A 20776-nucleotide genomic window follows, 5' to 3' on the forward strand; every position below is an offset into this window, starting at 1 on the left:
GAGTCCCTGCTCATGTGATGTTCCGGCAGGGGGGGTGGGAGCCGGAGCAGTGGGACAGGAACAATGGGGGAAGTTATGGGAGGGGGTAAAAAGGGGAAGCAGTGGAAAAGTACCAGCTCCAGGCCCCCTGGCCAGGACTTTCAGAGCCAAGATCCTGGTACAAAGCCATGTTTTTGTTTCAATCCTTTGCTGAGGCTCTGGAATTCTACCGCTTGGCCGTTCTGTCCTTCATCTGCCTGCCAATGCCAGCATTGTGCAGCTGGGGCCAGCACACCCAGGCTTCCTCTGGGGGGGACGTAGTTTTCCAGGCCCCTTCCCCTCCATTTACTGCTAATGCACGGGATGCTTTCCTCCCAGGGGTACGAAGCCGAATAGCGAGCAGCAGGATCTCTCCCAGGAGAGCTCGGCTTCCAAGTTTTCTCTGCGAGCTGCTTGGGATGCTAGAGAAGCAAAAAGGGGGGTAGCAAAAGGCAGAAGACCAGGGGCTGTTGAGGGGAAAGGTTTGCACTGAGCTCCTGATAAACATCTGCCCACGCTTTCTACACCCTGGCCTCCCCCTGCTACTGTGGGAGGTGTTTGGCCCTGGGCTGCACAAGGTGTCACTGTTGTCGGGGGACAGCCCCTTTTCCAGCATCCCCACCTCTCCCTCAGAACAAGCTCGGAGAGCTGCAGAGGCTGCTGGGTGGGAGGGTTTTGCCCAGTGCAACATGGCCACCAGCCTTGTGTTCTCCCTGCACAAGCCAAGCCCCTGTGAGTCAGTGTTTGCAAAGCACTTTGGGACACCAAAGTCAGGCTGAAAGGTGCTTGGGGGAGGACAAATGGCCAAATTCCGCTCCACTGACCGTGAGGCCTGTTCCTCTCAGGGCAGAACTTGGCCCCTTTTCTCCTGTCCCGCTGCTTGTTCTCTTGTTCATTGTGCTCGCTAGCAGCTGAGCTCCCTGCTCCTGTGCTCTGGCCTCCCTATGTTTGTTAACCCCTGGCTGCTGCCAGGTGCCCACCGTCACCCCATCAGCCCCCCAGGATGACGCTGGGCTCCTGCAGGTGCTGGATGCTGGGCCAGCGGTGAGCTTCCAGCTAGGCTGGTTGGGCAGCCCCTCCCTCCATTCCCAGCTCTCGCAACAGGTTAAGGAAGTTTCTTTCTGAGGAGCCAGGCTGGTCTGAGCACATCTGGCAGGGAGAGTGAGGGATGCCCCCCAGGGCGTGGAGTATGAGTGAAGCCCTCTCTCCTAACATGGCAGCCGGGAGGGCTTGGCCCAGGGCGAGTGGCCAGGAGCAGCTGGTGAGGTCAGGCAGTTCCTAGCACCCTCTGGACCAGAATGGATCTGAGAGCGGGAACCAGAAGAGAATCACAGGGGCGGGGGACACTGGGAGGAAAACAGCAGCCCCCTGCCTGCTCCCCAGGTCCAGCTGCCCATGGCCTCGGGAACCACTGCTGTGAAGTGTAGATCACACACCGATGGGTCCATGGCTGTGTGGACAGTCCATCAGCACGGCTGCCTCTGTTCCCAGCTCCAGGACGCCTGGGTTCTGTTCATTTCAGACATGCTGTGTGATTGCAAATGCCTTGGCCTTCCTCTGCTTCAGGACGGCCTTCTGACCAGGGGGCTGCAGTGGGAGCTAGAGGAGGGGAAGGGGGCCCAGATCCTCTGAGCTGTTAACAGGGCCTGGGCTTGAGAAGGGCAAAGCATCCCATGCCAGGGAGACCAGTGCTAGGCAGAGTCTGGGGCCCTGCTGCTATTCCAGGTGAGGGTGACAGGTATTTCTTTGAGGCAGTTTTGCTTATTTACAAAGAATGTGCAAAGTCCCATCTCTCACCAGGATCAAGCACCAAGAGCAGCCAGGCTGCACCCGACCACAAAACCTACACACACACACACTCAGCAAACGCGCTCAGCTTCTGCCTACGCACGCCAGGCTCTGCGGGAGGTCCTCAGCCCCTTTTGGGACGTGTCTCCCTGTCTGCCCATCTGTCCTGCCATGGATGTTAATGGGAGGGTGCCTTCAGACCCCTTTCCGAAGCCTGGGATCGCTGCAGTCCCAGCACTGCTCCACCTACCAATACTCTGCTGCGGGCTGGAGCCGGGGCCTGCTGGCCAGCCCTAAGCTCTGGGGCCTAGGCCTGGCCCTGTGGCACATGCATGGCTTGGAAACTTCTCACTTGCCTTTCCCGAAGTGTGTGTGGGGGCGGGGTGGGTGTGTTTCTGCCCCCCAGCGGGTGGGGTCTGGGAGTGGAGGAGGGATCTGGCATCTCCTCAGCTTTCCAGAGTGGCTGGGGGTTAGTTGCTCTGTGGAGTGAGTGCTGCCCGGCCTGTTCCCAGGGGGCCTCGCTCCGCGGTTTCAATTCATGAAAATAGTCGACACAAAAAAGGAAGGGCCGTGGGCCCTCTCCCCTTGAGGAGGGGACAGCGTGGAGCCCAGGGCTGGGCCGCTGGCTGGCGCAGGGAATGGGCCGCCGGCTGGCGCGGGGTCTGGGCTGCAGGGAATGAGGTGCAGGGCTGGGCCAGCGGCTGGCTGGGGGACTGGGCCGCAGGGCTGGGCTGGTGGCTGGTTCGGGGAATGGGCACAGGGCCCTGGCTCCAGCGGCGCTGGGATGAAGGCTGGCTTCGTGGCTCCCTTCCTGGGCACGCAGCTGCTGCCTGGACTGAAGCCAGAGACCAGTCCCTACTCCGGGGCTGGGAGGTGTCTAGGCCTCCCCCTTGCAAGGGGCTTCCCCGCCCCACCAGCGCTGGCAGGGGGTAGAGTGGAACTGCTCCTGGACACACGTCCCCTGCCAGGGGCTTTGTCTGATGCCCAACTTGACCCTCTCCTGAAAAAAACAGGTGTTCCGATTTGTCCCACTTGCTACCTGACCAACTTCCCCCCCCTTGCCTAGCTGAGCCCCCCCCCGGACTGGCACCGGCTGTGGGGGGTGATCGCCCCCTCCAAACAGTGACTCCCTCCAGGGGAAGGAGCAGCAGGACAGTGGGTCCCAGGGGGTGCTGGGAGCAGGGGCTCCTGGGCACTGATGCTACCTGGGGGGTGCCAGGCTCACACCCCTCGGGGGGGGGGGGGGGGGGGGGGCGCGGGCACGTGTCCGGTCCAGGCGAGTGGGGGAATCCGCAGCTGATGGAAATTTACGGCGGGGGGCGGAGCCGCGCGGAGGGGGGCGGGCCCTGGGAGCCGATTAAGCCGCCGCGTGCCCCAGGGGTTCGCAGCAGAACCGAGCCGAGCCGAGCCAGGTGAGCCCGGGCTGCCGGCGGGTCCCGGTGCCCGCGGCCCGGAGCGCTCGGGACTGGGGGGAGCCCCCAGCCCGGAGCGGGTCCGGTTTCCATGGCGGTTTCTCGGGGGGGCGTGTATTTCCCGCGGGCTGCGCCCCCTCGCCAGCCCCTGACGCTCCCGGGGAGCCGGGACCTCCCCCCCCCCCGGCCGTGCGCTGGGGGTGCTCAGCCCCGCGGGTTGGGGGGCACCGGGGAGCTGGGGTCTGCGCGGGCTGGGCCCCTGTTCGAGGTGGGGCGGAGCCTCCCGCTCCGGACCCGCCCCGTTGAGCTGCTGCCCCATGGCAGGGCTGGCTGTGGGGGCAGGGACCCGCGGTAGAGCCCCATAACCGAGCTCTCTCCGTGGGCACAGATTAGCGTCGCGGCCCGATCGTGCTTCCCGTGATTCAAATGGGGGAAACTGAGGCACGAGGCGAGACCGCCGCGGTCCAGTGGTGAGTCTGCGACCGCGGGGCAACGGAGATCTCGGGGCGTCGTGCCCCCGCCGGCCCTTGTCAGAGCAGCTGGGGGAGGCCCCGGAGAGCAGGGAAGGGGCTCCCTTAAGAACTGCCCCGCCCCCCCCCGCCAGGCCCCCAAGCCTCCCGGCCTGCTCTGCCTATGGTGTGCTGTAGGTAAAGGCACTAACTGCCCGGGTGGGGGGCGGTGCGTGGAGAAGGGGGTCTTGGCAGGCTGGGCTGGAGGGTGGGGGGCTGGGCTGGAGGGGGGCGTGGTGGGGAGGAGAAGATGCCTCGATGGCGGGGGGGTGTGTGGAAATGGGCTGCACCCAGGCTGCACTGGGCTTGCGCTCCTGTCCCTGGGTTATTTTGGCGGGTGTAGCTCCGCTGGGGGGCCTGGGCCGGGGGCTGGGGGAGCTGCCCGTGCCTCCTGCCCCCTCGCTCCACTGGGCACCAGCAAAACAGCCCGATGCCTCCCTGCCCTTGTGACCCACAGCGCCTGTTGGAATCAGCCGGACTTCCTGGCCTGTTCTGTGGCTGTCTGGCGTGTCCCCGCGCGGGGTGAGCCTGGCCTGGCCCCAGCTGCCCCGCCCCACGTCCCGCAGGCTCACAGAAACCCCGCCACTTCTGGGCACCTCTTTGTGGAGCGTCTGGGGCACCGGCGGCGACTCCTGCCCTGCTGCACGATGGGGCTGCGGCACGGCGCGCTGCAAGCTAGGATGCCTCAGCTCTATCTCGACCACCCCGGTGGTGGGAGGGGGGCAAGCCTCTTCACAGCTACGTGCCTCAGTTTCCCGTCTGTTACAGTGGGGATTATGCCCCACCTCAGCAAAGGGCTCTGGGAGAGGAAGAGCCAGTCTGGGGTGGGGGGACGCTGGCCCAGGGGACAGCTGGGAGTATCCCGGTCGCAGGGGCAGCGGGTGGTGAATGATTTGCACCCTTGTTCCTGCCTGGGCGTGAGGCCTGGTGGGTCTGTAATAGCCTCCTTCCTCCACGTCTCAGCTCCAGCAACCATGGCAGAGACTTTCCTCGTTGAGAGCCCCGATGTGACCTACAGCAAGGACTACATTGAGGCCAAGTACATGTACAGCACCGTGCACGTGAGCAGGGAGGACGGCGTCACCAAGGTACCTGCTGTGGGCGGGTCCAGCCTAGGACCGTGGTCCTGTGCCCACTGGAAGGGGAACTGCATTTGTTTTTCTCGATGCACCTGCCCCATTGGTGGGAGTGGCCCAGAGCCCTGCTTGGCCTGGGCTGGACTCCGGCTGAGCGTGAGCCGCAACACGGCATCTGCAGCCATGAGGCGGGTTCGTCCGCCCAGGCGAGGGGAGCAATGGAGCCAAGGGGGCACTTGGGGACACGTTCTGCCTGTACCCTGCTGCACTCGGTCTGCTTGCAGGGCTGCTTCCCCACTGTGCCCGCAGCAGCCGTGGGGCCGGGGCTCTAAGTGCCCTGGTTTCCCTGGGCTCTGAGGAGCTGGCGGGAGCAGCTGCCCCACTGCAGAGGGGCCTAGCCTTAGGGTGGGCTGGGCAAGCTGCCCTGGTGCATCGTTTGGGTGCTGCTGTCCCGTCCCCGTGCAGAGCCCTGCGGTGCCCCACCTGCGTCTCGTCCCGTTCCCCCGCCCCCTCCTCCCCTTGGGCTGCGTGCGAAGGCTGCGCCCCGGTTCTCACCGCCTGTCTCTGGGGCTCCCAGGTGAAGCCGCACTTGACCGAGTTCACCTTCCGCACGGAGAGGCAGGTCCCCCGCCTGGGGGTGATGCTGGTGGGATGGGGCGGTAACAACGGCACCACGGTGACGGCGGCCGTGCTGGCCAACAGGTTGGGCCTCTCCTGGATGACCAAGACCGGACGGAAGGTGAGTGAGTCTCGCCCCCCCGGCGTCTGGCGGCGCTTGCCCGGGCGCCGGTGCTCTCTATCCGGCCCCCGCAGGCTGCAGGGCCTGTGACCAGCCGGCTCATCTCAAACACCCAGATGCGGCCCCAGCCGGTTGCCCACGAGATGGAGCCTGGGCCCAGGCTCCTGGGTGGATGAGCCAAAGCCCTGCCCCGCCTGGTTGTGAGGCCCCAGGACTCCAGGCTGGCGCCTGATTCTCCCGGCCTGTGGGGTGCGGAGTCGGGCTGTGCGTGTCCTGGCCGTGGCCTGGGAAGTGCTCGCGGGGCCTGCGGTGACGGGAACGTGGTGCTCGGACCCTGCACGGGGGTCTGTCCCCAGCCATGTGGCGCGGTCCGGCTGGGAGCCGAGCTGCACGGGCCGTGCCGGGGGCTGTGCACTCAGACCTTGGGGACTCCCCCACCCCTGCTCCCATCTTCTGTGCCCGCCTGGAAGGTCCCGGGGGCGGGGGAGCTCCTCCGCCTGGGCGCCCCTGGGGCTCAGTGTCCCCTTGGTGCTCTCCCTCTTCCCAGCACGCCAACTACTACGGCTCCTTGCTGCAAGCGTCCACCGTCTGCCTGGGAACCGGCCCCACGGGCGACGTCTATGTGCCCTTCCGGGACCTGCTGCCCATGGTGCACCCTAATGACCTCGTCTTTGATGGTGAGTGTGAATGGCCTGGGGGCTGTTAGCGGGGGCCGGGCAGGGGAGGGGGGCTGTGTGGGTGGGGGGTGGGATAGTCCAAGGGGGCGGGGGCTCTGTGGGCAGGGGCTGGCCTGAGCGGGGGCTGTGATGGCAGGAGGGGAGGCTGTATGAGCGTGAAGGTGGCCCGGGGGGGGGGGGCGGGGGCTGTGTGGCTGGGGGGTGGGATGGTCTGGGGGGGGCTGTGTGTCTGGGGGGAGGGGGCTGTGTGGGCGGGGGCCCAGAGCTCTGACTGGCGTCTCCTCCCGCGTCTCAGGCTGGGACGTCTCCTCCCTGAACTTGGCTGAGGCCATGAGACGGGCCAAGGTCCTCGACTGGCAGCTGCAGGAGCAGCTCTGGCCCCACATGGTGAAGATGAAGCCCCGCCCCTCCATCTACATCCCGGGATTCATTGCAGCCAATCAGGAGGAGCGAGCCGACAATGTCCTCCATGGGACGAAGGCTGAGCAGGTGTGTGTGGGGATCCCCAGCTACTATGTTCCCATTGCTGCAGGGGCGAGCCCCAGGACCCCGTGGCTGCAGTGGGGGAGCGGGTGGCCCCAATGCAGCAGGCTCCCTGGGGCTCCTGCGCCGGCTCTGACCCTGCAGCCCGGGCTCGGGGAGCTGGGCTGCGATTTTGGAGCGGCCTCTGCCTGCATGACCCGGGACATCGCTGCTCCCAAGGGCAGCCCTGGGCCGCATGCCAGCGGTGGGGAGACTGGGCCCTGTGCCCTGCAGGAGGGTGCTGGGGGCACAGTCCTGGCACCTAACCCCAAGCACCATCCCTGCTGCCCACCGGAGCTGACCCACGCTGGGCAGGACGGGCAACCTCAAATTGCAGCTTCCCCCCGGGTGCCCTGTACGTGGCACGTGCTGCCGGGCGCTGACGAGCCTCCTCGTGCAGGTGGCGCAGATCCGCAGGGACATCCAGGAGTTCAAGGTCACCAGCGGAGTGGACAAGGTCGTGGTCCTGTGGACGGCTAACACTGAGCGCTTCTGCGACGTGCTGCCGGGGGTCAACGACACAGCTGCCAACCTGCTGCAGGCCATCGAGGTGAGAGCCTGTGGGGGGTGTGCAGGGCCCCCCCCTGCCTGCTGGGGGATGGGCACACTGCACTGGCTGGGCTTGCGGCTGTTGGTCTTGTCTCTGATGCTCTGGACGCAACCAGCCTGGGGGGCTGGTTCTGGCTCCTGCTGGGCGTGGGGGGACCCATTGAAGGACCGTGCTAGAGCTGGGGGGGATGAGACTGGAGGAGCTGGGTTTGGGGGCAGCAGCCCCATTGTGTGGGGGGGCTGGGTTGACTGGTGTCCTGGTGCGGGGGAGGGGTGCCCTGTGATATATTCTCTCCGAGGGCCTGGTGCTCCCGCTGGCTGGGGGGGGATGTGGGGGGGCCCTGCCCGTGTGCTGGGGGGGGGTTTCCCAGGGGCTCCATCCACCCCTGGGGCTGCACTGAGCTCTCCCCATCTACGCAGCGAGGCCTCGAGGTGTCTCCCTCCACGCTCTTTGCCGTGGCCAGCATCCTGGAGGGCTGCGCCTACATCAACGGCTCCCCCCAGAACACCTTTGTGCCAGGCGCCGTGGAGCTTGCCCTGCAGCGCCGTGTCTTCATCTGCGGAGACGACTTCAAGTCCGGCCAGACCAAGCTCAAGTCGGTGCTGGTGGATTTCCTGGTCAGCGCCGGCCTCAAGGTGAGCGGGTGCTGGGGGCGCCCGCCACGGGGCATGCCGGGCTGGTGATGCCGCTGGGCCAGGTCAGCGGCTGCTGGGGGGGTCTGGGCGGGTTTCCCCTCCTGGAGCCCAGGGCCGAGTCCTGGCACAGTCACCAGGGAGAGGGAATCTGGCCTCAGCAGGGCCCTTGGGTGGGGTGGGAGGGATTGTAACCCCTCCTGCAGCTGGGTGCAGGCCAGCTCCCCGGGGGCCAGAGGCCTGGCATGGCAAGAGTGGAGGGGCTGCGGGTTGGGATTAAGGTGTGTTGGGGATGGGGGGGCTGTGGGTCGGGACTGAGGCGCATGTGAATGATGACACGGGCTCTGGAGGCCGAGTGGGGTTGGAGCATCCCGGGAGCGGGGCCGGAGGTGGTTCAGCTTGGCCCCTCCCCTTGGAATCCAGACAAACCTGTCCCATGGTGGGTGGGTTTGGAGGCGCGCAGGGAGACCAGGGCTCCCCCAGCTGCGGCTGTGGTCTGTGTGTGTGGGGCGGGGGGGGGGAGGCCTCAGGCTGCTGTGACCCATCCCCTCCCCCCAACTCTCTGCCCCAGACCGTGTCCATCGTCAGCTACAACCACCTGGGTAACAACGACGGGAAGAACCTGTCGGCCCCGCAGCAGTTCCGCTCCAAGGAGGTCTCCAAGAGCAACGTGGTGGACGACATGGTGCAGTCGAACCCCCTGCTCTACGGGCCCCAGGAGAAGCCCGATCACTGTGTGAGTGCTGGGGGAGGGGCAGTATCGGGGAGTGAGGGAGCCCCCCTAGAGTTCTACCCGGCTCTGCTGTGGGGGGCAGAAGCTGCCCTAAACCCCCCGCCCGGCGGTGGCTCTGGGGCCCGCACTGAGGTGGCTCTCGGTTGCAGGTGGTGATTAAGTACGTGCCCTACGTGGGCGACAGCAAGCGGGCGCTGGACGAGTACACCTCGGAGATCATGATGGGCGGCACCAACACCATCGTCCTACACAACACCTGCGAGGTAGGGCCGGGAATTCCTGTCCCTGGGCCCCGGGGTCAATTTCCCCCCCCCCCCCGCCCCCTGCCCTGATGGTGCCACAGGGAGAAGCAGTGGCTGGGGAGAGCACTGGCCCTGGGTGGCATCTCCCTTGGGGAGGAGGAGCTGGGCCCTGGCCCCCCTACTGACTCTGCCCCACCCCCAGGACTCCCTGCTGGCCAGCCCCATCATCCTGGACCTGGCCATCCTGACCGAGCTTTGCCAACGCATCAGCTTCCGCACAGAGAGCGACCCAGACTTCCAGGGTTTCCACAGCGTCCTGTCCATCCTGGGCTTCCTGTGCAAGGCACCCCTGGTGCCCGAGGGCTCCCCCGTCGTCAACGCCCTCTTCCGGCAGAGGAGCTGCATTGAGAACATCCTGAGGTACCCCTGGCTCTGCCCTCCAACCCTCTGCCCCCATCCCCTCATCCAGCTCAGGGCTGGTTCCCCACTCTCATCCATGCCCGGGGTGCCCGCTCTCTCCCCCCACACTTCCAGTGCCAGCTCCCTTTGCCAACCTAAGTGCCCAGGGCCCTCCAGGAGCAGCCCGGGCCCTCGGCTGAGCCTGGTGGGGATGGGGCAAGTTGCATTAGCCCCCGTGGGACCTGGTGCTGAGATCCCCTCAGAGACCTGGTGGTGCCCAGCCCATGGGCTGTCTGGCTGGCTGTGAAGGCTTCTGCCCCCCTCTCCCTGACATGCTGCTCTCTCTCGTCCTGCCCCCAGGGCCTGTGTGGGGCTGCCCCCCCAGAACCACATGCTGCTGGAGCACAAGATGCAGCGGCCGTGTCCGAGTCTGAAGCGAGCGCGTCTGGCCGAGTGTCCCGTCTCCCACAAGAGGGCAGCTGCCCAGGTGAATGGCTACCTGTGCCCAGCCAGTAACGGGCACGGCACCTCGCCGGCCCAGCTGCACGTTGACAACTAGGGCCCTGCCCCATGGCCATGACGACCCCCAGCTCCCAGGGGAGTATGGGCTGAGACATGGGGGCAGAACGGCCACAGCTCAAGAGGGGCCGTGGTCAACCTGAAGGGAGACAGGAGCAGTGCTTCCCCCATGGCCCATTGGGGGGGCTGTATTCTGTAGGGGGATTCTTAGTTTGAATTAATTTGGGGGCACGAGGAGCCCCCCCCACCACCACCACCCAGGCTCCACTGACAGTAACTGGAAGCTGTGAATGTTTTTCTGGAATAAAGTGGGAGCATGCAAGTCACTATATTTTTGCTGGTCCCTCTGCGTGCCGTCCCCCTGTCCCCCATGCTCTGCACCGCCTGGCACCCTGTGGCCCTCCCTGGGAAGGGTGTGCCTGGATCCAGCAGTGTCCCTGTGAAAGGGGTCCCCCTGGGGTGTGCCCCACAAGCCCTGCCCTGGAATGTGTGCCCTGGGGCTTTACCCAGCTGCAGCTGGTGTGGGTCTTTGCTTTGGTTCCCCCAGCTGTCCCAAGTCTCTGCCCCTAGCACCATTCCTGTTGTGGGGGCCCAGTGAAAGGAGGGTCCTGGCTCAGTGAGTGCTGGGCAAGCAAAGGGCAGGAGGGTGCTTGTCGGGGCGCCAGGCTGAATGCACAGTGGTGCATCGTTCCCTTGGGAGGGGGGGGGCTGTGGAAGGGGTCCCGGTCGGGCAAAGGGGGAGACAAAGGAGGCAGAGCTATGAAAAAAAAAAATCAAATTACATTTATTGATGCAGGTTTTTTGGGTGTTTGTTTTTTTTTTGTTTTTGTTTTTTGTTTTTTGGGGTTTTTTTTTTGTTTTTTTGTTTTTGATAAGCAACTTTCAGTCTAAAGCCTTCAGAGTAGAAAGAACAGACGAAATCCCTACACAGACGCACTAACCTAGCAGGGGAGGCGCTGCCCGCGGCCGTAATGTGCCAGCTGGCTGCGTCCCCTCCCAGCTGGCGGCGGGCACAGCACACCAGAGAGGCAGGCGGAGGCTCACCCCCCACAGCAACAGAAAACCCAACGAAGGCCCCCTTGCCCGGGCTGGGGTGGGGCTGTACAAAGCAGCTTTGGGCTGAGAGCGGGAGGAAGCACCGCCGGGCTGCTGAGGTCCTTCATGTTTACAAAAGGGGAAAAATCCTTCATATGAAAGTTTAAAAGTGGTCCTGATGGCGGCTGGGGCGGACGCCTGGGGCAAAGGGGGCTGCTGCGGGGGCCTATGGACACTTGCCTCCCTTTGCTGCAGGGCAGGGGCTGAGCCCAGTCTGTCAGTGGGGGCCGGGGGGGGGGGTAGTGGTGGGGGAAATCACAGTGGCTGAGCAAACTGCTGGGGTGGGGGGCCCCATTCCCTAGAGTCTCCATAGGGGGTTTCCTGCTGTGGAAGGGCCAGGGGGGCAGCTGGACTCCTGGGTGAGCTAAGAGCAATCATCCCATGGGGGGGAGGGGGCTCCCCCCTGCCCTGGGGGTGCTCACAGGAAGGGAGGGGTGGGTTACTGGGCAGTACGAGGGGGCTGAGGCAGCTTTGCTTAGCTGGCAGCCAGGGGTGGGGAGGGGGAGGGCTCTGCGGGGGGGGGCGGGGGTTTAGGCTGAGGTGCTGTGGCTTGCGGGGGCTGCGGGCATGGCCATTAGGGCAGCAGGGGCAGGAAGGGAGGGGTAGGGGGGCGGGGCCCCCCTGCCCTAGGGTATTTGCCAGTGAGCAGATGACGGAATTGGCATAACTCCGCTGAGGGGGTAGCCCAGAGCTCCTGCTGATGGCCCGGGGGGGCAGACTGCTGGGTGGGGTGGGGTGCTCAAGGCCCCCCAGCTGCTTGGACCTCCAGGGTCTGCCCCATGGCTCCACAGCAGGCTCTGGGGCAGCCGGGCCCCCTGGAGGGGGTGGGGGTGAGGGTGAGGGGGAAGCCCATGATAAATTAAACCCTGTACAGCAAAATGAACCCTTAAATAAATACCCCCCCTCCCCCCACCCTGCTGTGTGGGGCTGGGCAGAGCTGGGGGCCGGGCTGCCAGCCGTGGCCGGTAACCCCCGAGGGCGACAGCAAGCAGCACGGTGCTGTTGCTGGGTGGGGGTGGGGGTGTCGCAGCAAACCCAGCTGGGCTTGGCCCCTGGCACCCCGGTGGGGACTTGTCCCCAGCCTCACTCTGCCCCATTTCTGCTGCCCGGCTGGGAAGGAGGCTGCCTGGGGCTGGACCCCCGCATGCGCCCCCCCCCCCGCCCAACCATGCTGGGAAGCCCCCAGCACTGCTCTGGCCTACCCCCTCCTGCCCCCCCGTACAGTCAGCAGGTTCCAACCTCCAAGCCCACCCCCCCACCCCCCCACATGCCCGGGAACAGCATCTTGCCTGGCACAAGCAGCCCCCCCCCACAGTGCACCCCACAGCACCAGTCCAACAGGGCCCCAGTTCTGGCAGCTCACTCCCCTGCCTGGCGCAGTGGGAGGGCAGTGCCGGGGGAGGGGGGGCTGTGTGCCAATGGAGGCAGGGTGGGCCTGTGCCCCAGGTGGAGGGGGAAATGGGGGGTGCTGGCAGGAGGGCAGGCGGCCAGTTCCTGCGGGTGTGTTTTAAATAGTTTAGAACCGCAGGGGCGTCTGGCTCTCTGCGCCGGGACGTCCGAGCCGATCACACGCTCATTGTCATGCTGGGCGAGTACTAGAGAGACGGGAGACACCAGAGCGTTAGCAGGCGGGGGGAGGCCGCCGGGGCCAGCCCGACGCGCTGGGGGGGGGCAGGGCAGAGGGAGCCCACTGGCCTCAGAGCTGGGGGCTCAGCTGACCCCGTTCCTCTGGGGGGGCAGCTCACACCTCGGGGAGGCTCCTCCAGCGCAGGGCCCCCGCCACAGGTCCGACCGTGCCAGGCTTGTTCTTCCAGGGGGTGGCCGATGCCTTGCAGCTGCCCCGCCCGCCCCGGGAGCCCCGCCCGCCCCGCCCTCTCCGCCTGCCCGGCGGGCCTGCCCAGTCCCTTACACTGTCGCTTTGGAAGGGGTTTAAGAAGGTGCCGCCCATCTCGCCGTCGTCCCGCGGAGTCCCGGGCGGGTTGCTCAGCCCTGCCATGTTACTCGGCGAGCTCTGCAGGGGCACAGGAAAGCCCAGGTTAGAGGGGGGCCTGCTGCTCCCCCGGCCCCAGGGGTGAAAGGCAGCCAGCTCCCAGCAGCGCTGCTGGCATCCGCCTCCTGGGAAGGGGACCTGGCATTGCTGTAGCCCAGCCCTGGCCGGGACCCGCCTTCCCTGGGGCGGGGGCCTGGCAGCCTGCTGCCCTCAGTGCTTGGGGGGGGCCTGTGTGCAGTCACCCCCCCTGTGCCCAGAGGAGAAGGCAGGGCTGCACCCCCAGCAGCTGACAATACCCTGGCCCTTTGAAAGGGAGAGGCATAGGCTGCCCACCCTGGGAGGGGGCAGGGGGTGCCCCAGGGAGGGGTTCAGCCCAGGGGAACACCCCCCACATAGGGAGCAGGTAGAACAGGGGTGCTGTGCTCTCACCTTTGGCAGCCCATCCATGTCGCCAGAACCTGGAAGGACAAGCAGGTCCTGTTAGCACTGCCCCATACCAGGTAAAGGGGCCGTGTCCCCCCATCCACTAGACACTGACCCACCTCCCAGGGAGCCCAGGCCATTCTGCAATGTGTCAGCCCTACTCAGCGGCAGGGCTCCTGCCCTCACTCCCAACATAGGTAAGGCCCTTGTGGCCTCTCTGCCTCAGTTTCCCCCTGCGCCATTGGGGGAGGTGATGCTAATGTGCTGTGCGGGGAGACACTGGCAGCCTCCCGGGTATGCTACTGGCCCATAGGCTGCCTTCGGCTGGCAGCGCTAGGGGCTGAGTCTCCTGGGGAGGCTGGGGCAGGTCTGAACACATGGACCAGAACCGCAGGGCTCCCGGCCTGGACAGCCCCGCCCTGGCACGCCGGGGTAGCGCCAAGGGAGAGGAAAGGACCTGCCCATGGTCACAGTCAGGGCAGAGCCCGGCCCAGAATCCAGGCTGGGGTGGTCCTCGGGCATCCTGATGCCCCTCCACACATGTGGGTGAAACATGCCCCAGCAGGCGAGAGGCTGGGGCTACCCACCTAAGGATCCGTTCATATGATGGGGCTCCATGGCGCTCATGCCTCCCATGGGCCCATCGGGGCCAGGCCCCATCGGGAACTGCAAGGGAAAGGGAGTGCATCAGTGCTGGGCATGGGCTGCCTGGGCATAGTGGGACCGTGGCTCCATGCACGAGCTGATGGGAGTGGAGGGGAAATGGGTGCAGGGCCTCAGGGACGTTCCCAGCATTGCTCTGCCCCCAGTACCCCATGGGGCTTCCAGGAGCCCTCCCAGTGCTGCATGGAGGCCTCTGGCACTGCAGACCCGGCCTGTCGCAGTGCGGACAGCCAGCCATGCCAATGGCCACCAACCGCCCAGCAGAGCCCGCTCGCTCCCACACAACACCCCGCACGCCCAAGGGCAGCAGGGACGGAGAGCGGGGCCTCGGCAGAGGTGAGGGAAGGGGAAGCCCAGGGCTGGGCTGGGCTGGTAGGGGGTTGGGGCTGAGGGGCACCGGCAGAGTTGTGGGAAGGGGGAGCCCAGGGTCGGGGCTGAGGGGCACCAGCAAAGTTGTGGGAAGGGGCTGGGCTGGCAGGGGGGGTCGGGGCTGAGGGGCACCAGCAGAGCAGCTGTCTGTGCCTGTGGCCAGCTCCCCATCAGCACCCCTTGGCTGTGGGGTGGGGCAGGGCCTGGGCTGCCCAGGGCTCTCCGTGGGGGGGCACTGCTGGGGGGCACTCACGTTCGGCCGGTTCCCAGCGGGCCCGATGGGGTTCATCATGGTGTACATGTTCTCACTGGAGTTCGTGGAGTCTGTGGGGAGCAGAGTGGGGTCAATGCTGCCAGCCCCACAGACCACGAGAGGGGGCGGGCACTGTGCAGCCACGCACGAGCTCACCGGGGTTCACTGGCCCTGCAGCCCCCCACCGCCCCCCAGTGAGAGGCATAGATGTGTCAGCCGCTTTTCCCCTCCGGGCTGGGCAATGTCACCCCCCCAGCTCACCTCCTGGGCTGGGCATGATGGGGGTTCCTGGGGGGCCGCCGCCTCCGGGAGGGCCCTGCGGGAGAAAAGCAAAAGGCATAGGAGCTGTTAGAGCCTCAGCCCTTCGCACAGAGCCAGCCCCGTGCCCTGGGGAGAATCCCCCCAACCCACCCAGCGCCCGGCCGGCGCAATATGCCCCCAAGGTGCAGGGTCAGCACCTCCCGCCCCCCCGGGTGGCTGCAGTACTCACCACGTAGCTCCCTGGTGACGACGAGGAGTACGCGATCTGTGGGGATGCAAGAGAGTCCGAGTCAGCACTGAGAGCGTCCCTTGCCACGTGCCACCCCCCCCGTGCGTTGTGCCCGGCCCCCATTGCCCCCCCCGTGCATCGTGCCCGGCCCCCATCGCCCCCCTCATGCACAGGACTCACGGAGTTGGTGTTGGGGTTTGGCCACGGCGCTCGCCCTCCTGGGCCCCTGAAATACAAACAGGCGTGAGGTTGGCACTTCCCCAGGGGCCCTCCACACCCGCCCACTGCCCAGGGGCCCTCCACACCTGCCCACTGCTGCATGCACTCTGCCCTGTGTGGGGGGGGCACCCCTGTGCTGGGATCCGAGGTCGCTGGGGGTGGGACAGGGTGGCACGGGGCAGCTGGGACACGGATGGTCCCACTCTGCCCTCACAGAACGTGTGGAGGGCTGGGCCTCTGGGGCTGGGATTCCCTCTCAGTTTCCCCACCAGCCATGGACTCCCCGAGCCCTGCCAGCCAGCCACCCTCCCTCCCCCCGAAACCTGCCCACCCGCCCCCAGATCTGTGTGTCTGTCCAGGGCGTCTGATCGCAGTGGGACAGCCTGGACTCCTGCCAATCGCTCTGGCTCTGCTGTGCTGGGCCCGGTGCCACTGCCAGGAGAGCGACTGCAGGCCCCAGACCGCGGCCAGGAGCCCCATCTGCAGCACCTGGCGCAGGGCATGGCCCTCAGTGGCCCAGGAGTCCCCAGCCAATCCTGCAGGCGCTGGGCTGGCTCTGTGCCCCTCCCAGTGGGTCGTGGGGGGCAGGGAGGTGTGGCTGGGGTACAGGGGGAGGAGAGGTGCCTTACATGTTCATGGTGGGCATGGCAGGGCCGCCCAGCGAGTTGGGCGGGGGTCGCATCCCGCTGCCGTAGTTCTGCAAGAGAGGAGCAGGAGCGAGGTGAGCGTGTGGCGGGGGGAGACGGGCCCAACCTCTGAGGGGCTGCAATAGCCCAGTCATACAGAACCCAGGCATCCTGGCTCCAGCCCCTCCCCCCAACAACCCACTCCCCTCCCAGAGCCAACAATAGAACCCAGGCATCCTGGCTCCCAGACCTGTGCCCATGCTGCCCCCATCCCATCCCCTCAGGGATGACGCTGTTCCCAGCGCTCCGGGGGTCACAGCGCTGCACAGCAGGGCCGAGCCAGGACCCAGCTGGGGTGCCAGATAAAAGGCACCCCGGGGAGACACTCACCTGGGGCGCCATCCCCGCCATGCCTCGCGGGGGGTTCATCCGCTGCATCGGGCCCCCCATGTTCGGATGCCCTGTGTAAAGGGAGAGGGAAAGGTGAACAAGGCAGCAGAGTACCAGCTCCCCTGAACCCCAACTTCTGGGGCATGGCTCCTTGAACCCCCCCAACCTCCCACTCCCAGAGCTCTGCTCCCCCGACCTCCCTCAACCCCCCACTCCTGGGGTACAGCTCCCCGACTCCCCCCCACCACTCCCAGAGCTCTGCTTCCCCAACCTCCCTCAACCCTCCCACTCCTGGGGTACAGCTCCCCGACCCCCCCCACCACTCCCAGAGCTCTTCTCCCCTCCCCCAACGTCCCCATGGGGCGCTGGTCCCCACCATGGAGCCCCCAGCACTGAGAGGGGGACTCCCAGTGAGGGGGTCGTAATTCCAAGGTGCTCTTCCAGCACAAGGCCTCATCCTTCCCCACAGAGACGGGGGTGGGGGGTGCTGTGAGGGGCTTCCCCTCTGGTCCTGGGGGCTCCTGTCGCTTCACAGTGAAGGGTCCCCCCCCCCGGGGGATGGGCTGCTCCCAGCCGGGACCCTTGTCTCCTCCCTGGCGGCTGCATCACTTGCTGGGGGCTGGCAAGGTTGACCTGGCTGGGGGGGGGGGGGGGGGGGGGGGGGGAGCAGACCGGCGACCCTGCGGTGGGGAGGGGGCCACGCGGGTGGCATGACTCACCCTGCGATCTTGTGCTGGGGTCCATGGTGTTGGGCAGCAGCGGCTGGGACCCCGGGACCCCCACGGGCGGCTGCAGGAACAGAAGGGCCATGAGCCTGGAGCTGCAGCCGTCAGGAGGGAAGGGCATGGACCGGGCTCCCCCTGGGGAAGGAGCAACCCCCCCCTCGGGAAATGGCACAGCCCCCCTCCCCCAGAGAAGGAGCACTGACTGAGCCTCACCCCCCCCCCCCCCAATACCTAGGGCTGCACTCCCTGACCCACAGACTGGCCAGAGAGCTGGCCCAGACATGGGGCAGGGGGCTTAGCCCTGGGGCAGAGGGCTTAGCCCTGGGGCAACCCGCCCTGGGACGTCCCCAGCTCTCAGGGCCCGGTGGCCTCACCTGGTTTGGCATGCGGAGCGAGGGCCGGGGGCCGCCGGGGTAGCGAGGGGACATGAAAGGCTGCAAGAGAGAGCAGGGGGGGCAGATGAGAGCACATCCCCTGAGCCCAGCCAGGGCGGGGCATGAGCACAGAGGCCCCGTGGCTGGCGCTGGGCTTGCGGGGCAGAGGCCTGAGCTGGGAGCTTGCCCGCTGCTCAGAGGGGTCTAGCCACAAGCAGTGATGCGTGGCCCGGCAAGAGGCTGCAAGGCAGGAACCCAGGCGTCCAGGCCTCATCAGGCCGCGTGCACCCAGCATTCCTCATCCCAGGGCCCTGGGTGAGAGGCTTGGTGCCCGCAGGGGACGGGGCAGAGGTAGGGTCTTACTGTACCCCTCAGCGCCTCCCAGGCGAGGGGGCTCTTAGTGCTTTGCCGTGGGGCCCCGTATCACTAGCATTCTCCCCATTTGGCAATGGGGAAACTGAGGCAGTGACTTGCCCAAGGTCACCCAGCCCGCCAGTGGCAGGTTTCCCGGCCTGCGCCTCCCGCCCTGAGCCACTGGGCTAGTTGTGGGGCTGCTGTTCATGGCATCACTGCATTTGACACAATGGGCACAAGGTCTTTTGCCCTGACGCTGGTGTTACGGCTGCTGCCCTCCTGCCCGGTGGGGCTACCATCGCAGCTGGTCCCTCTGCTTCCGCCTGCCTGGGGTTTGACATTTCAGCTGCGCTCTCGGCCTTGCCCTGCGATGTCTCCCAGCAACAGGCCCTCTTGGGCGCTGGGCAGAACCGCCGTGATAGGGCTGGGAGCTGCCCGCGCTGCCATGGCCTCGCAGAGTCCCATGCACCCCGCCAGCCAGCCCCCCAGGGACTGTCCCTTCACCCCCCCACAGGCAGGACTCTCCTTAGTCCCCTTGAAGCAGAGCCCAGGGGGGCCGGAGGGTCCCAGCGCCTCCTAGGCCCCAGCCTTGCTCCCTGCACGGGAGTGGATGGCTCCTAAGGGCTGAGGCTTCCAGTTCCCTGAGCGAGAACTGGGCTCCCCCACAGTGGTACCCAGGCAAGCTCCTGCCCTGCTGCCCCCAATTTACCCCATTGGTCCCTCCCAGCTGCAAGGGTCTCCCCACATCACTCGCCCCCAGCCCCCTCCTCACAGCGACGGATGCCCAGATTGTGGAGGGGCCAGGGTCCTCGTGTGGCACACAGACGCTGGCACTGGCTTTGGTGGGGCCCGGGGGCTGCATGGCCCAGCTCTTTGGCACGGCTGCGCCCCCCCTCCCAGGCCCCAGCCTCGCTCCCTGCACTCAGGCCTGGCTGGGGCAGGTGTCAGCGTATGAAGGGGCTGCCAGGAGGCCTGCGGGGCTGAGGGTCCCTGGAGGCCCCTTATCTCCCAGCTGGGGGACGGAAGGTGCCAGGGCAAAGCAGATACTCTGGGGCCTGCTCTGACCCACTGTGCAGTTCCCACCGGGAGGAGGGGGCTGGGCCAGGCAGCTGCCCGGGGCAGGGCACATGGGAAAAGGAGCTCACTGCCTGTCCGTCCCGGGCCATGCTGAGCCCGCGCTTGGGAACGGGGTGGGGGAGCCTGAAAATCGGAGTCTGCCGGGCACTGGGCTGTGTGCGGCTGATCAGGACGTGGTGGCTGTGTGGAGCGGGGTGCAGTCGGGGGGGCTCGGGTACACCTGGGGATCTCCAAGGGTCTGTGGCAACGTCCACCCATCCTCCAGGCTGCAGAGCTCACAGAGACTCAGGTGAGTGACCCCACGCAGAGTGGGGGAGTGTGCGGGAAGCAGGGGGCAGAGTGGCATGTGGGGGGAAACGGGGGGGCAGAATGGCTTGTGCGGGGGATGCGCACACAGGGTTCGGCAGGCTTCCTCCCCAGGCCCAGCCTGTTAGGGGGTGGTGGGTCAGCTCCCCCCAGACGGCCTTACCTGGCTGTGGGGCCCCAGCATGGGGCCGGCGGGGTTGTGGGGCGGAGGCTGTGCATGTGGTGATGGCTGAGAGCCCGGAGGTCCCTTCAAGAGAAACAAACCACAGAGGGTTACAGGAGGGAGGGGCTGGGCCGAGCCCCCGTCACCCACTGCCCTTGGCCCCTCGCCTGCTCCTAGGCCCTGCTGGTGGGTCCCTCTCCCTGGGGACTGCCAACCAGAGACACCCCCCCAATGTACCTGAGCTCCCCGCTCGCCTGCCTGGCTGCTGCCCTGGGCCAGGTCACGGGGCCACTGCCCTCCCATGCTGAGCCACGGCCGACTGGGCCCCAGCCATCGCCCGGGGTGGGGGACACATGCTGGGGGAGGTGGAGTCTGCAACATGTGGGGGGCAGCCCGGGACCCGGGCACTGGGAGTGGGTGTCTCCAGCAGCCGATGCCCCGTGCTGCCGAGCAGGCCAGAGGTGAGGGGACGCCCCGGGCACCCGTCAGCCTGAGGCCGGCCTCATGCCGGTCCCCACGTCCACCTGCAGGTGCGGCAAACCCCGTCTCACCAGCGAGCCTGCATGACCCCCCCCCCCCCCGGCACCCCCCAACACATGGGGACTCGCCGGGCGGGGCTGGGCAAGGGGGGCCGCTCGTCCCCTGGCGCGAGGGGCAGGAGAAAGGCTCCAGCTGGCAGAGCTGAATGTTGGCAGCACCAGGCGACTCCTGGGGCCGTGGGCGGCCGTCTGAGTGCCCAGGAGACGGTCCCTGCGGGGGAAGGTGCGGTGACCCCAGGGTCCTGAGAACGCTGCCCGCCCGGCTCCCACCCCATGGGGAGGGGAGGAGCTGCAGGCTGCCCGGCACAGACTCAAAGCGGAGCCAATGCCCAGCCGGAGCAGGCCGGGGGCTCTTGCACTGGCGGTGTGGCATAGGCTGCACCGCGGCTCCGTGTGGGGCGGGGGAAGTGTCTCCAGCCACAAAAGCCCCCCGCCCTCCTCGGGGCGGCGGGGCCGGGACAGGCATGAGGGCGCGGCGGTGCCAGCGAGCCCGTCCCCGCACGGCAGTGCCGCTGGCCCCTATTCACCACTCAGCCTCCCAGGGCTCCCGGCCTAATGGGGAACAGACGGCGTCAGCAGGGCTGCAATATTGAGCCAGCTCCCGCCGGGCAGGCTCAGGCAGTCCAGGCGCGGGCGCCGCGCGGGGCTAAATGATGCAATTAATAAAATCATTTTCTATCCAGCTAAGGAGATAACGACTTGGCACAGCCGTGCCTCCGTTCAGTGCCCCGGCTGGCCGGCAGGGGACGGCCAAGGAGGCCCGTGGCTGGCTCAACACTAGGGGGCAGCGTCTCCCCACACATCCCTTCCTGTCCTCCCCCCAGCAGCAAGAAGTTTGGCTCTCGGCTGCCGGAGCTGCATGGCGAAGCTGCCAACGCTGACGCCCGTAGCAATGCCCACACAC

At 66.8% G+C, this 20776-nt stretch overlaps 2 protein-coding genes across 2 annotated transcripts in view; one reads left to right on the forward strand and one right to left on the reverse strand.

The window, feature by feature from the left end:
* The first annotated feature begins 3127 nt into the window (after positions 1-3127).
* On the forward strand, positions 3128-10142 carry ISYNA1 (inositol-3-phosphate synthase 1). The gene is made up of 12 exons (XM_037885840.2): positions 3128-3218; positions 3607-3688; positions 4691-4815; positions 5381-5542; positions 6090-6219; positions 6515-6708; positions 7142-7291; positions 7711-7926; positions 8495-8659; positions 8806-8919; positions 9101-9318; positions 9658-10142. The coding sequence occupies exons 3-12, from the start codon at positions 4702-4704 to the stop codon at positions 9854-9856; spliced, it is 1662 nt and encodes a 553-aa protein (XP_037741768.1). The 5' UTR covers positions 3128-3218; positions 3607-3688; positions 4691-4701; the 3' UTR covers positions 9857-10142.
* A 539-nt stretch (positions 10143-10681) lies between these two features.
* Positions 10682-20776, reverse strand: part of SSBP4 (single stranded DNA binding protein 4) — a 50864-nt gene continuing 40769 nt past the window's right edge. The window contains exons 6-18 of the mRNA XM_037885841.2: positions 19334-19417; positions 17434-17493; positions 17054-17123; positions 16335-16405; positions 15948-16015; positions 15280-15325; positions 15100-15135; positions 14871-14925; positions 14610-14680; positions 13912-13990; positions 13331-13359; positions 12821-12922; positions 10682-12506 (exon numbers count right to left, since the gene is read on the reverse strand). Of these exons, the coding sequence (XP_037741769.1) occupies positions 12477-12506; positions 12821-12922; positions 13331-13359; positions 13912-13990; positions 14610-14680; positions 14871-14925; positions 15100-15135; positions 15280-15325; positions 15948-16015; positions 16335-16405; positions 17054-17123; positions 17434-17493; positions 19334-19417 (801 nt within the window). The 3' untranslated portion in view covers positions 10682-12476. The remainder of the gene's footprint in view (positions 12507-12820; positions 12923-13330; positions 13360-13911; positions 13991-14609; positions 14681-14870; positions 14926-15099; positions 15136-15279; positions 15326-15947; positions 16016-16334; positions 16406-17053; positions 17124-17433; positions 17494-19333; positions 19418-20776) is intronic.

Source organism: Chelonia mydas, chromosome 25 (assembly GCF_015237465.2).
Source record: "Chelonia mydas isolate rCheMyd1 chromosome 25, rCheMyd1.pri.v2, whole genome shotgun sequence".
Taxonomy (NCBI): Eukaryota; Metazoa; Chordata; order Testudines; family Cheloniidae; genus Chelonia; species Chelonia mydas.

Excerpts from the sequence above, each read along its gene's own strand:
- ISYNA1 (XM_037885840.2), top strand. The coding sequence starts at position 4,702 with ATGGCAGAGACTTTCCTCGTTGAGAGCCCCGATGTGACCTACAGCAAG. Across the intron at positions 6,709-7,141 it reads ATGGGACGAAGGCTGAGCAG|GTGGCGCAGATCCGCAGGGA; the intron begins GTGTGTGTGGGG and ends CTCCTCGTGCAG. Across the intron at positions 8,920-9,100 it reads TCCTACACAACACCTGCGAG|GACTCCCTGCTGGCCAGCCC; the intron begins GTAGGGCCGGGA and ends CCCCACCCCCAG.